Source organism: Eurosta solidaginis, chromosome 1 (genome assembly GCF_040869045.1).
Source record: "Eurosta solidaginis isolate ZX-2024a chromosome 1, ASM4086904v1, whole genome shotgun sequence".
In the NCBI taxonomy this organism is placed as follows: domain Eukaryota; kingdom Metazoa; phylum Arthropoda; class Insecta; order Diptera; family Tephritidae; genus Eurosta; species Eurosta solidaginis.
In genome coordinates, this window is record NC_090319.1 from 18732428 (window position 1) to 18747899 (window position 15472).

Genomic DNA, 15472 nt, shown 5'->3' on the forward strand with positions numbered 1-15472 from the left:
GGTTTTTTTTTTTATGACTCCGGATTTTTTCAGATTATTTAAACACCATCAATTACGGGACGATTTCGCAGTAGTTTCGGAACTATTTCTGCATTCTTCTGGCCTCATTTTAGATAAAATTTCGGGTCTATTTCGGACCATATGTGACCTCTCTATGTATGTAATTTTACGATATCAAAAATTAGCATAACGAAATTTTATTCAGCATTGATATGTCTCTTATGTACCCTTTTTTACTTGCGGTTCCATATCCGATAAAGTGGTAAATTTGGAAAATTCATTCTTATTTTCATTATTTGGTAAGATTATACGTTTGGATTTCGGAATTTTATTTCCTCATTACTTAATTAAAGATTTGGTAGCACATCGCAAATTTCACTGCTTTTAGTCCTCGCGTCATCTTTGGTCCTCGCCTTAAAAATATTTCTGCTTTATTCGTTTAATCAGAATTTTCTCATATATGCGTGCTTACATGGTCGCATATAAGTACTCTTATAAGTACTTATATGCGAACTAAAGGCTCAGAACTAAAAGGATCTAAGTGACATTTTTTTTTAAATTGTGTTATACCCATATTTGTATATTTAATATAGTGTCTATTTGTTGGCAATGCGATCCAAGCCATATTGCACATTTTAGTGCCATATATTTGCCAGGCCAAAAACGTATTAAATTTTATTGCATTAATGATTGGAGCCAAAAGGATCTAAGTGCGCTCCTCCAAGAAATAAAATTTAATTGATCGGCCAAAAGAACATGCAGAATTTTTTCAGGTATGCAGTTTTGTAGCCCGTTTAATTTTAGTATAATAAAGTGCTAAACTTAAGTTCGTAGGAAGTCTCGCTGATTTGAAAGAGGTGAAGAAGCCTCTCCCCTCTCTCATCTGTGCCGCAGACTTGGGTTCAATACTTGACTAATTTAAAAGCAGGCTTACGTGAAAATACATCATCGTATAGCAGTGACAAAATAAAATAAAATGAAACTGACGTTTAGAAAGTCAGCTGTTATTACAAAAAAATTTTCATCTAATTCGTGGTATCAAATTTACATATTTTGTGTGTTTACGACATTTTTGCTCATGTTAAAATGATTTGAAATGAGTGAACGAGTGAATGAGTGAAAAATAGCTGAATTTTTGCTGAACTGCAACTGTACGTTGTATATTTTCTGTAAATACTAATATAATGTCACTATGCCTAATGCATGCCAAATTCGCGAAAATTTTCAACTTTTTTCTCAAGATTTTTAGAACTCCTTTGAGTAAGCAGTTTTGAAGCCAGTAAGTAAGTTAATCTTAGTTTTGTAAAAAATTTCCTTAATTTTTGGCAATTTTTTTCTTGAGTTATACCCCATAGGAATTTTTTAACGTAATTTTTTTTTTTATATGGAAAAAAGTCCTTATCCTCGTAAGAAAGAAAAAATTGCCAAAAATCAGCGATACATTCTACGAACTTAAGTTTAGCACTTTATTATACTAAAATTAAACGGGCTACAAAACTGCGTACTCGAAAAAATTTTAAATAATATTTTGGCCGAGCAATCAACGTTCGAAATTTTATTGCAACAATTTTTTTAGCCAAAATGGTCTAAGTGCGCTTGGATCTAGAAAAAAATTGCCAAAAATCAGCGAGACTTCCTACGAACTTAAGTTTAGCACTTTATTATACTAAAATTAAACGGGCTACAAAATTGCATACTTGAAAAAGTTCTTCATGTTCTTTTGGGCGAGCAATCAACGTTCGAAATTTTATCGCAACAATTTTTGGAGCCAAAAGGGTCTAAGTGCGCTTGGATCCAAAAAAAAAATTGCCAAAAATCAGCGAGACTTCCTACGAACTTAAGTTTAGCACTTTATTATACTAAAATTAAAAGGGCTACAAGACTGCATACTCGAAAAAATTCTACATGTTCTTTTGGCCGAGCAAACAACGTTCGAAATTTTATTGCAATAATTTTTGGAAATGTTTGCAATAATTTTTGGAAATTTACAACTATTTTCCATCTGCAGTAAACATCCTTTGAATTAGTTGACTAACCTGCTTTCATTTAGACAGGAATCATTTCAAACGCATTTACCCAGAATTTACAATAAGTAATTTACATTAACCTTAATTATCTCAATTCAACGTCGATGTTACTTAGATCCTTTTAGTTCTAAGCCCTTCATATATACCTTAATATAAGCATGTACGTTTCAACAGCTTCGGCATTTTACAGAACAAAGAAATTCGTGTTCTTCAATCAATTGTAATTATAATTATCATATAATTCTTCTTCATAGTAAAATTCGCGCATGGGGCCAAATGTAATAAAAGCGACAGCAGCAGTACAATTGGATTTCAACAAGGAGCAGAACAGTTTTTCAGTAATTAATTAAAATGAGCAACTATTGTTTAAGCGAAGTAAACATGCATCATTTCGTTTTGTTTATGTTGGTATTGGAAATGCAATTCTTATTAAGGAACTGTATAAGGTGCTCGTCGTTTTCGGTTACTTTGTTAAATTTAAAGATTAAATTTAACAATTGAAGAGAATAGGATTTCAGATGATTTGGTACACTAACCATTTACTATGCGCATAAAAATTTTTCTAAGAGCGATAAGTTTTTAACACGCTTATATTAGCTTCACTTGTATGTATGCTTGGTTGTAACTCTCTAGTCTAGGTGAGCAAAGGAGAGCTAGACCCATCTAGCGACAGTGGTTAAATAACTCACTACAAAACGGGTTGTGCTTAATAGCGGAGGCACGAACCTCTGTGCTACGGTGCCATCAACATCGAATTTTGAGTGGACTGTAGATACTAAAACGGCATTTGCTTATTTTTCAGTTTTTTTAAACGGTATTTATTATTTAATTGCCTTTTTTCTATTGCATTTTTGATTTGATATTTTTACCATGAGATTCAGAAGGGTGGAACGAAAAGCGTGAAAAATATTTTAATTCATTAAAATGTTGAACAGAATAAAGTCCGCCGGGCTCACTTGATTTAAACAGATTTTGCAAAATATATTGCATCTGGAATGTCAAAACCTACGATTTTAGATCTGAAGAGATAAGTTTTTAGGCTCACGATGGGTATACTAACTGGGCACTGCCTTCTGGCATCATATACCTATAAGTCAGGCGTCGTCGGTAACAGCAGATGTAGAAGGTGCGAGCTACAGGAAGAAACGGTTTTCTGAAGATCGTCTTTGCGAGGTAAATAACAATTATTACAAACCATCTTTCGCTTATACAATTGTACAAATATTTAATTATCAAAATGCTTTTTAGTTTTCTGTAAAAACTGTGTGGTTTTTATCACAAAGTGAATCCCAATCCCTCACTATGCCGGAATGACCGATTCATCAATTACCTGTGATATTGTCAATAGTCAGCTTGGTTCGTGTAAGCGCCCATACATATTTTGAAAATCACCATAGAATGTCGAAAATTAACGAATATACAGTATTTGCCTAAAATAATATTGTGTTTGCATTTCATTAGGAAATTTATGTGTTTATTTCATTGATGATTTAATGTGCGAATTTGTTTACAGACTTCATTATCATCTTGTGCTATTATTTCCTAATGCCATTTGTAGGCTTACGCGATTAGTTAGTTGTTGCCATACCTTCAACCATCCATCAAGCTGAAGTGTTTGGAGTGCTTGAGTGCGAATATTTTAAGCACTCAGCTTAATAACTATGAAAGATAGACAAACGTATGAGTAAGATTCTTTATGGTGGGTCATATAAGAGATAAAGGGCCAATTAAACTTCCTTAACCCTAACGCCATAGCCGTAACCATACCCATATCCATATCCATCTCCAATGTGATCGATTAATGGTGCCTTAACCTAAAAATAGTGAAAATTTCATAAAAATGAAGAAACCGCAAGAAATTACAAATATATTCCACAAAAAATAAGTCTCTTAGTTATAACGTATCCAATACAATAAATCAAATCTTCAAAAAGTTACTAAATTCTCTAACTCAAATATTTTTAGGTTATGGATATGGCGAAAAACCAAAAACCAATTGGTTGGATATGATATGGCTATGGCTTTAGCGTTATGGTATGGCACCATTAATCGATTACATTGTATTCCATAAGGTAGGTTCGATCAGCCGTTTTATCTGGTTATGGTTTTATGGTTATAAGTCACCATTAATTAGCCTTTAAGTATGTATGGTTAAGCGTCGTTTTCTTATGTGAACGTTAAAATTTATCTATCCTGTAAACACAAATTTTGTACAGAAAATATGTCTCTATCGGATAGATAAACCTTAAATTTAACATAAGAAAACGGTTCAAAATGTATGTAGGTTTATTTACTTGTTATATTTCCTATGTCCACAATTTCGTTATTAATTGTCACGTATTCACACTTAAATACGACGCTTTGTATGCGTAGCATAATTTTTTGTTGTCGTTTTTTTTCTGTTTAGTAGCTGCTCACGAGATGGCATTTGTTTGTTTACCTCACGATATATGTATATATAAAATATTAAAAATATGGATATAACCAGGGTTGCGCGTTTACAACATTTTTTGGATTGTTTATACTTTCATTGTAAACAATTGTAAAGAATGTTAACAATTGTAAACATTTACCAGCATATGGCATTTCCACTTATATTGTAAACTGTCAAGTGAAACAGATCGATTTGAAAGGTCCAAAAAGTTACTTTTTATTTATTATAAAATGAAAATTGACCAAAACAATGAAGAATCGGACAGTGAAAATGAAAAAAAATATTGAAATACTAAATATTAAAGTGTATTTTTTTATTATTTTTTACAAGCTTGGAAAATGGTTTGAAAAATAGTGAAAATGCTTAATTAGTAGTAGGTTGCTTCTCTCTAAAAAAAAGGAAAAAAATGAATTGTTTACGTAAACAATTAGCTTGCAAACAATTACATTGTTTACATGTAAACAATTGCTGTAAACAATATAAACAGTTCACAGGCCCAACCCTGGATATAACTGATATTGACTTTTTCATGTATAATGGTGATGGATGCGCTCAAATGTTACAGTTTTTTTTTCTTTCAAAATTCATTCACTTGCTGGAAGTAATTAAAACGCAATAAGGAATTGATTTATTTGCATTATATACACCCAAATGGTGTATAAAATAATCCCGACCTAGACAATCTTGATATACAATATACCGTACTAGATAATCTAAGCACTACCAAATCTGTGCCATTTATAATCCTTACAAAAAAAAGTCTGGTCATAAAACCCAATAAAAATCTCGACCAAAAAAACAGAACTACAAAAAGTTTATTAAATGTGCACTATTTCGAATAAATTCACTGATTATGGATATATTTTGTTATGTCTAGTACCTTGTGTTTTATAGAGATTTCTAGAATCGTCGGGATTATATCTTGTCGGGACTATGAAGGGCCCTCACTTCCAAAGTATTTATATATATATATATGTATCTACATATACATACATTGATATATAATATAAGGATATGAAATTATTGCGATATACCTCGATAAGATCCTGAAAACCGGTCCCGAAATTATAGTGCACACAATTTTGAAATTGTCTGTAGATAAACCCGCAATGATTCATAGAAGGAAGGATATATTTTATTTTTTTTTTTTTAGCGGCTCAGTATTCCCCTGAACACAATTTTTTCAAATGATCTCTAAATGTTCTTGAAATAGTCCAGAAAACAATCTCGAAATGATCCAGCGAAAGTTCTAAGATTTCCTGTAGCAATCCTGAATATATGATTCCCCAAAGCTTTGAAACGGCATCGAAAATACTATGCAAACCGTTTGAAATAATATCGAAGACAATCTCGAAACTATACGAAGTTAGTCATGAAATATTCGCGCCGATATAATCCCGAAAATTACCCAGAAACTGATCTGAAACAGCTTCGAGAAGATCTAGAGCAACAATCTCTAAAGGGTGTCGAAATAGTACTAAAAAATCTTGAAGTAGCCCCGAAAAGTCCCCAAAACAATACCAAAACGGCCTGAGATTGGCATACAAAAAATCTAGAAATAGTTCCAAAATGGGTTCAAACACAATCCTGAAATAATCTTATCCAGTTCCGCACTGACCGCAATAATCTCGAATTTATCCCAAAAAGTATATCGAAATACTCCTTAAATGGCTCTGATATGATTCAAAAACAACCCAAAAAAGGGTTAAACTAGGAGTGGTGGGTAGGGGTTTTTGGGGGAAGAGGCTCCACCACTGCTCGCCTTTGCTTAGAACTGTATCTTTATGACCCAGTAACCAAATATTATTGGTAAATGACAAAGACATGTAATGTTAAAGCAATGGAAAATACTGATCCAAAGAAGAAATTGTTACACCTCTTTAAACACCGTTAACTTAGTATCACTCTTCAAAGTCAATATACTTAAAGTTATAACGGCTTGTAACAATTGGAAAGTGACTATTGCCAATGGACAAGGTCTTTTATGGAGGGTTAAGCCAATTGAAGGGACTAAAAAGTACTTCTCATGTTGGCATTGTTTGAGGGGTAGCCGCAGCCGAGACTATAGTTAGTTTTAAAGTTGCGGGACATGGACTCACTAGTCAATCCCGCGGCTTCAATTGCGTGGAACTTATATTTATTTTATAAATAAAATAATTAAAAAAAAATTTGTAGTTAAACGGTTTTATTGAAAACAATACTTACATGAAATAATAATAATACGAAAAGCTAGAAAATAATTAGGTAGGCCCTAGGTACTAGTCATCACACTCCTTATCAATCTAGGGCGTTGATCAGATAATTAAATAAAAGCGTTGGGCGCGTGAAATTTCTAAAAATGTGAGGCGTAGCATAACCCGATTAAGGTTCAGTTGGTTTTACTTATGACTATCAATAGAAATATGACGCGTCCAACGCTTTTATTTAATTGTCTGATCAACGCCATAGATTTATAAGGAGTGTGATGACTAGTACCTAGGACCTACCTAATTATTTTCTAGCTTTTCGTATTATTATTATTTCATGTAAGTATTGTTTTCAATAAAACCGTTTAACTTAAAAATTTTTTTTAATTATTTTATTTTCAAGTTTTTAGTTTTTATTTAATTGCCTATTATTTCTCATTCTATTTAGTTCATTATTACAAGGACTCTTTCCTGACAATTTGTTAGAACCTAAGTCCTCAATACATAATCCTTCCAAAGACTTTACTCGACTCTGCGCTACGTATGCTTGTCCCTCCTCCAACTCCAAAATATTTTGATGTCACTTCTACTGGACTGTATGCAATATTTGTTCCAAATATGAGCCAAATCGGGCATCATAGGTCGCTTTCTATTCATGTATGTATTATGTGTTCCAAATATGGACCAAATCAAATCGGACCACAAATACGATTTTTGTGAATATTTCGATCCTTGCGCCACCTAGCGGCGATTTTTTTTGATAGGTCGCTTTCTATTCTTGTATGTATTATATGTTCCAAGCATGAGCCAAATCGGACCACAAATACGATTTTTGTGAATATCTAGATCCATGCGCCACCTAGCGGCGATTTTTTTCACAGGTCGATTTCTATTCTTGTATGTATTATGTGTTCCAAATATGAGCCATATCGGACCACAGATGCGAATTTTGCGAATATCTCGATCCATGCGCCACCTAGCGGCTATTTTTTCCCCAGGTCGATTTCTATTCTTGCATGTATCATGTGTTCCAAATATGAGCCAAATCGGACCACAAATGCGAATTTTGCGAATATATCGATCCTTGCGCCACCTAGCGGCGATTTTTTTCTTATTATTGCATTGTCATCGGGTTCTGAACTATATTCCAAGTTTCAAGCTTGTAGCTTGTCGGGAAGTTACTTAAATTTCAATTACAAGATTCGTTCACAACGGCCGTGCGGCCGTGCATGCGGCCTGCCTGTCAACTCAAGCTAAAAAAAACCGTTTAATAAATAAAACCGTTTAATTACAACTAACAGACACTGTTATTCGCGCCTTATACCGGGAGCTTGTTCATTATACCGTGTTGTATAAAGTGATTATGTCTGTACACTTTTATGTAGATTTAAAATTCATGAAATTTTCCTCGATTCAATTTGTTGAAATTTCCGCGTAAATCGAATATCCAAATTCTGTTCCTGACTTCTAACTGTAATTTTTATAACCAATTTAACTTGTATATAATATCGTAATTACGTTATTCGGATAACGCTTAAAAGACACTGGCTTATATGGACGCAGAATAAATTGGTATTAAAGTGGACAAAACCGGAAGATAACCACGTCCATTTTTTCAATAGGTATCAAAAACTTCGAAATATTGAAAAATGCGATAATTAATTCTGAATGAAGACTGGGTTGGTATTAAAAGTAAGCTAAGCTGGAAGATAACCACACCCACTTTTTCGATACCCAAATTTCGGAAATCATAATCACAGATTGAAGAAACTTGGTGAGAGCGTTGACTTTATGACGAAAAGTACAAATTTTGAAAAATGGGAATGGCATCGCCCACATTCAAAAGCAGCTAATTTTAAAGTTTTGCAGCCGTAATTATTTAAAATAATTTATTTTTGATTGTCATTTGTTGCATTGACAATAAAATCTGGCCCATCAAGCAAAACGTACTCGATTTTTGACTTTATTAGACATTAGGGCTGATCACATTCAACAAGGCGTCTACAGATCACACAACCTAATTAATAAAGCAAAGCTTGATGACACACGACAATTTGGCTGTTATAACAAACAGTAGCGAATAATTTAGAAAAAACCATTCATCTATAATATAAAAATAAGTCGGGTTTTCCTTCCTGACGCTATAAATCCAGAACGCACGAACCGATTTCGGAGGGGCTCCGTGAGGTTCATAGCAAATAAAATTCAGAAATCGACGCACAGGGTCTCGATATATAGGCCAAAACGTGGACCCGGGTACCCCTAGAATGTGTTTATAGGATATGGATATCAAATGAAAGCTGTTGGTGAGTGCTTTAGTAGAGGGTAATTTTCATACCTCTGGGTGACTAGGGTCTCGAGATATAGGCCAAAACGTGGACGCGGGTACCCCTAGAATGTGTTTATAGGATACGGATATCAAATGAAAGCTGCTGATGCGTGCTTTGGTAAATGGTAGTTTTCATACCTATTGGTGAATAGGGTCTCGAGATACAGGCCAAAACTTGGACCCGGATACACCTAGAATGTGTTTTTACATTATGGGTATGAAATTGAAGCTGTTGATGAGTGCTTTAGTACAGGGTAGTTTTGTTGTTGTTGTTGTTGTTGTAGCGATATGGTTGCTCCCCGAAGGCTTTGGGGAGTGTTATCGATGTGATGGTCCTTTGCCGGATACAGATCCGGTAAGCTCCGATACCACAGCACCATTAAGGTGCTGGCCCGACCATCTCGGAAACGATTTATGTGGCCACATTAAACCTTCAGACCATCCCATCCCTCCCCAACCCCAAGTTCCATAAGGAGCTTAGGGTCGCCAGAGCCTCGTCTGTTAGTGAAACAGGATTCGCCGCGGATAGGTCAGGTTGACAATTGGGTTTGAAGAAGCTATATATTGCGCTGGCAACCTGCAGGGTTGCGCTACACAGCCCCTTGAATCTGGTATTTTAGTCGCCTCTTACGACAGGCATACCTACCGCAGGTATATTCTGACCCCCTAACCCGCACAGGGTAGTTTTCATACCTATTGGTGACTAGGGTCTCGAGATATAGGCCAAAACGTAGATCAGGGTAACACTAGGATGTGTGTGTAATATGGATATCAAATGAAAGCTGTTGTTGAGAGCTTCAAAGTAATTTTCATTGTGATATTCGATTTAGTCACATCAACCTGGCAAAACTGATAAATATGCATGCGAAGCCGAAATAAAGACATGAATTAATAATACCCACATACTTATTTACATACGTCCTATTCGATTTGCCTGAAATTTGGTATATAAATTTGCCCATATTAGTATTTACGATGCTTTTTTCCGGGAATTAAACCAGAGACAGACTGGGACTGGGATTAGGACTAGGACTGGGACTGAGACTGAGACTCGGAGTGGGACTGGAACTGAAACTCGGAATGTGACTGGAACAAAATACATACCACCCTCTGGGACTGGCAATAATACATGAAAAAGAATGAGAAAAACTTGAGATAAAAGAAAAAAGAGAAGGAGAAGGAGACTGAGAGATAGAATGAGACGAAGATGGAGATTGATGAAGCGAAAAATACGGAGGGAGGAATGAATACAAAGATTAGAAAAAGTGTAGAGAGGCGAGGGCAGAGTTAGACGGAAAAGGGTTATTAAAATGTATGCAGATAGAGCAAATTTAGGACAGAACAACGTCTGCAGGGTCTGCTTGTTTTGTTTATAAAATGCCCAAAAGAGTGAGTCTAGCTTTTATTATCTATTATTTACTTCTATTGAGAAAATTAAAAGGACGCCACTCACCGTCGCTACCTCAAAATTTAATTTGGTTTAATATGGCTAGAATGGCATTCGTGCTTGGTTGTCGTGCTTCCGTCGTGAATGTAATTAGGCCTGTTCAATAAAGCTATAATGAGATAATGAGGAATTTGTATTTTGTACGGAATATTGAGTTCAATAAGAGCTTTAATGTAGAAAAGTTTACAAATCATTTCATTAACCCTCTGTGTGAAATTGGTATTAGCGGTATTTAACTACATTATTCTGATATTGCATCTCTGTTTTGGCATGGTGGAGCAAAGTACGGCAAATATTTTTAGGTTATCTACGCCTTTATGGCTAGTACGCCGGCGTGTTCGTCGCAGTTACAGGAATAAAGTATTATGGCGAATATTAGCATCACTGTGATGTTAGTAAATAATCACAACAACAAAAAAGAGCAAGCAGCCGCACTTATGTACATATACACATTAAAGCAAGCAGACACACTTATGTACAAGGCAGCTCGAAGTGAAGAGATTATCTCACATACACCTTTGTAGTCATCAGCTAAGAGCAGAAGTTGTTATTCTCACATACACATGCATAAAGCTAAATAACCAAGTATAAGATACAACTGTTCCAGATTTTTATGAAAAGTCTAGACCTTGAGAGAAATATGAGAACGAGACTAACTGAGAATATAAAAGCAGCGCGATGCAAGCGATAGTCAATCAGTTTGATGTAAACACGCTACTGTTGAAGTATAATTGTTATTGTGAAGTGCTACTCCCAAAGTAGTCTAATAAAGACCATTTTGCAATACTGAATATTGGAGTTATTTATTCGACAGTCAAGCGATTCGAACGTTAGCAGAAGGTGTATAATTATCAGGAACTTCCCAGAATTCGTTACAGTATGTTAAATTTGTATCTAAACCCCTTAAAAACTAGGAGAGTCTCTCAGTCCCACTTCTACTTCCATAGCCACTCCCTCTCCCAAGCCTTATGTTATTTTAAGATTAGTAAGGCGTTAAATGGCAACACCTCGCTCTATTACTGTGCGATGGGAATTCTTATAGATGAACAAATTTTAGAAACCTCACAGATATTAACAGAAAATCAAAGATCTCTTTCCCTGCTGAATTTTATTACAAAATTTAATGATATATCCCACTGTATGTTAACAAAAATGTGTTTGTAACCTAACATTGCATTTACAATTAGCAATAATCAATTTTGCTCTTTCAATTGGGCAATATAGTCAATATACAAAAAATATTGTAGAAATGCGTTAAAGCTCATCAGTTAACTTGAAACTGCCGTTTGAGATAGTTTAGTCAGCACGAAAATATATTTGATAGGCTGGTTTCTTAATTGTTACAAATTCAAAATTTCGATGTGCGCTATAAATACTTCCGCAATACCAAAACCAAGCTTTGAAGTGTAGTTTCGAATAAAATTTTCTTTATACATTGATTCGTTTGATTTTATGTGCTTGAACAATGAATAGCACAATTTTATATATTTTGGCAACATGGCTTTTGTTGCTGTTCGCTTATTTTTTGTGGTCACGTAGACGTTTTTATCGAGTAGCTTTACAATTGCCTGGGCCCATTGGTCTGCCATTCATTGGCCTGGGACTACAGATGATGCATCCGGAGAGTAAGTGTTGTAGCTATTGAGAAGATAAACTAATTTTAGCATTCAATGAGTTAAGTGCAAAATCCACAAATTTGTCAGATATATGCTATTTCCAAATTTGCAAACTTCTTTACACAAATTGTGCGCGTGAAAACTATTTTAAAATTGCATGAGTAGTGGTAGTGCAAGCTGGTGTGTGCGAAAATGTATATGTTGGTATGTGACATTATTATGGCGCGTAATTCAAATCTACATACACGTCATACCGTTGTCAGTGGTATTGCCGTTTTAAGCGGTGAGACTGAATCCGTTCATTTGATGGTCCTTAAAAATCATTCAATAAAGATTGATATATGAATGAAAAGACGATCAAGAAACCAATACACTCGTGAATATAATTTTTTATAAAAGTGATTTTTATGAGTAATAAAAACGTAAATCTTACTCGTGACTAAAATCATGGTCATAACTAATGCCGTGACAGTAAGCGGAACCATAAATGTAACCGCGACCAACAGGCACCAAAATGTACCTTAATCAAATATCAACCTGCGACCGTAACCTCAACTGCATAGTGATGCGACAATACGCTAGCTTTAATGGTGGGGCGACATAAGGTCGACGACTAAAATTTCAATTGAGGTTATGACCTAATCAAATGGCCATAAGATCAATTAGCCTTATGGCCACTTTAAAGGGTTATAAGGACAGTTGATTGTGTGATCTTTCTTACTTTGGCTTTATGATCATTTAGAAAACTTTCGTTTGACCTCATTACCATTTCGGGAAAAAAATAATATAAAAGTATACAGCACAAAGATATAGCAAACACAATAAACCGTAACTATAATTTAACAGTTGGTAACATTTTAATACGTGGAGGTGCAAACAAAATAATTGATCTTATGAGAAAAAATGAAGCAGTTTGCATTTTCAACATTAACCACTCTGTGGAGATGGCCAATTAAAAACTTCCTCAGATAGAAGTCGACCTCTCGATGTGACTGCCCCAACCATCGCTCCAGCTAGGGAATCAATTCACTGGCGCTTTTTTTTCCTGCAGCTCTGCCTCTGTTGCCAACGTCGGATAGACTATGTCCGCACCTGCTTTCGACATCTCGGCCTACTTCTCCGCGGAGGTGGTAAATTGATTTCCCTTCTTCAGCGAGAAGGAGTACAGATATGGTTCCCGCAATGACAAGAATGGCGTCTGCGGATACCGTGCGGTGTGCTAAGGCGATTTGTAGCGCCCCTCTACGTTTGGCTGAAGTAATAGCCGGTCGGTACTGGCGGGATATCATTGTAACTGTCAAAATTTCTGCACCGTTCAAAAGTATAGAATTCAAAGCGGATGCAAGCATTTTTCTTATGTATGGTCCGCCTATTTTTGCCATTTATCGGCTAAGTACGCCATGGTCTGCGCAGGCCCCCTTGAAAATGGTTTGAGAAGGTAAGCCTGCTACATATATAGCCTTACCTCGAGTTATTTCGTTGAGCTGCGTTTTATATTTGTTGGTCCCCAACCATCATATTGATTAAGGCGGGAACTTGTCTCTTCGTGAAGATGACGATCATAGTTTTCCATGTCACAAGCTGAAGTCCATGGACATTCATTGATCTTTTTACACTGCACACTACTTGGTTTAAATTTAGGTCGCAATTCCGTGATCTAATTACAGCAACCACGCCGATCCCGGGAAGGGCCGCCTGTTACCCTCACCTTACTCTAGAGTGCAACGAAGTTAGACTTCAAATGTTGGAAGTTAGGAACAGCAAGAACCGCAATAAGATTTCTGGACCTTATGAACTTTGTGGGATGTAGGGCAGTACATGGGCAAGTAGTTCAACGTCCAACGAAGCATAAGACAGGAGAACTTTCTGTTCTATCGTATTATTTCTTCAATTAGACGCGAGAAAAAAATATTTTAAGCTCGAGAACTTTCCCTTGAAGTACCTATAACAGGAATGCACGATTTTGTCCTACCTAGAAAAACTCAAATGAGCTGTGCTTTTTTTTTAACTAGGCATAGGAAAAAAATGGCTGTGTCGTTAAGTGAGAAGAAACAAGTTAGTATTCAGAAAGCAAAAAAAAAGGTATGGGTACCAATTGCTCGTTAGGCTCGATATGTGAACTATAAACACATAATTTTGGGCTTTTTTAGGGATAGCTTGGTCGGCTTCTTATCTGTAGCAACCAATACCGAAAATTTACTATTTTTTTTTTTTGGCTTGTCATCGCAAAGTCGGTTTGTAATAGTCGGGTTAGAGATGTATCCTCGATTTGGTTCTAAAGCCTTATCGGTATCTGTTTCATATCACCCTTTAGTCACAAATAATAAATCTACAAAACTCCGATAAAAAATCGATAAATTTTCGATATCAAATCGTTAACTATTATACATATAGCAAATCGATAATTCTTCGTTAACAAATCGATCACTTTGCTATATGAAATGGATAACACGCCGATAACTAATTGGTACCGATAACAAAGCTTTCTAATACTAAATCGAAAATTTTTGATAACTAATCGATACATTTTTGGTTGAATATCGATAACTTTTCGATAATAAATCGATAACGATTAGTTAACTTGCCGATAAAAAAATCTGTAATTCATTGATATCTAACAGAAAATTTGTAGCGCTTCGATAACAAATCGATAAGTCGTCTATACCACGTAAATTGCAATACATTAAATTATCGTACCTTATAATTAGTCAGATTCTTTCAATTATTTTTAAGCCTTTCTTCAATACATGGAATGCATATCAAACCGTTACGTCACACCATTTATCTCATGGATGGGCACAAGTTGCTTTCTTTACGTCAATGATCCGGAAACTATGGAAACAATTTTCAATTCACCTTATTGTACGAATAAAGGTGAATTTTATCGCTTTATGGCAGAGGCAATTGGCGATGGACTCTTTACTTCAAGTTGTGAGTAAAAATGTATTGTTGAGTTTAAGCAATCAGTATGTACATTAGGGTGCGTCGATTTATTAACCGATATCGCGCCATCGATTCTTCGATAGGATTTGGGCTCAGGAAAAAGAGTTCCACTACGCATACCCAAAAAATAATTTTCGAGCCTGCGAAAAAAAAATGGTGAAAGCGTCAATTTTACGACCAAAACAGTCCCCAAAACCCAAACAATATTTTTTTTATCGCCAACGTTTTTACAACAGTTTTTTGAAAAAAAAAATATATATTTTGTGTTTGGGGAGTGTTTTAGTCGAAAAATTTACCCTTTCGCCATTTTTTTTCGCAGGCTCGAAAATTATTTTTTGGGTATGCGTAGTGGAACTTTTTTCCTGAGCCGAAGTCCTATCGCAAAATCGATGGCGCGATATCGGCAGGGGCGGTGCGAGGTAGCGGTGTGGGGGGTTTCACACCCCCCAATTTCTTTGAAGTCGGCATTTTTGAATGTGCGATGACGAAC

The 15472-nt window shown here is 35.5% G+C and overlaps 1 protein-coding gene across 4 annotated transcripts in view; it reads left to right on the forward strand.

Annotated features, from left to right (window-relative positions):
* Window positions 1-15472, forward strand: part of Cyp313b1 (Cytochrome P450 313b1) — a 136079-nt gene that overhangs the window by 105100 nt on the left and 15507 nt on the right. For 2 of the 4 annotated variants that reach the window (XM_067781874.1, XM_067781882.1), the window contains exon 2: window positions 14773-14970. In XM_067781874.1, the coding sequence (XP_067637975.1) occupies window positions 14787-14970 (184 nt within the window). In that variant the 5' untranslated portion in view covers window positions 14773-14786. Of the gene's footprint in view, window positions 1-11706; window positions 12049-14772; window positions 14971-15472 lie in introns of those variants that run through there. The other 2 variants (XM_067781866.1, XM_067781889.1) reach the window with 2 other exon arrangements.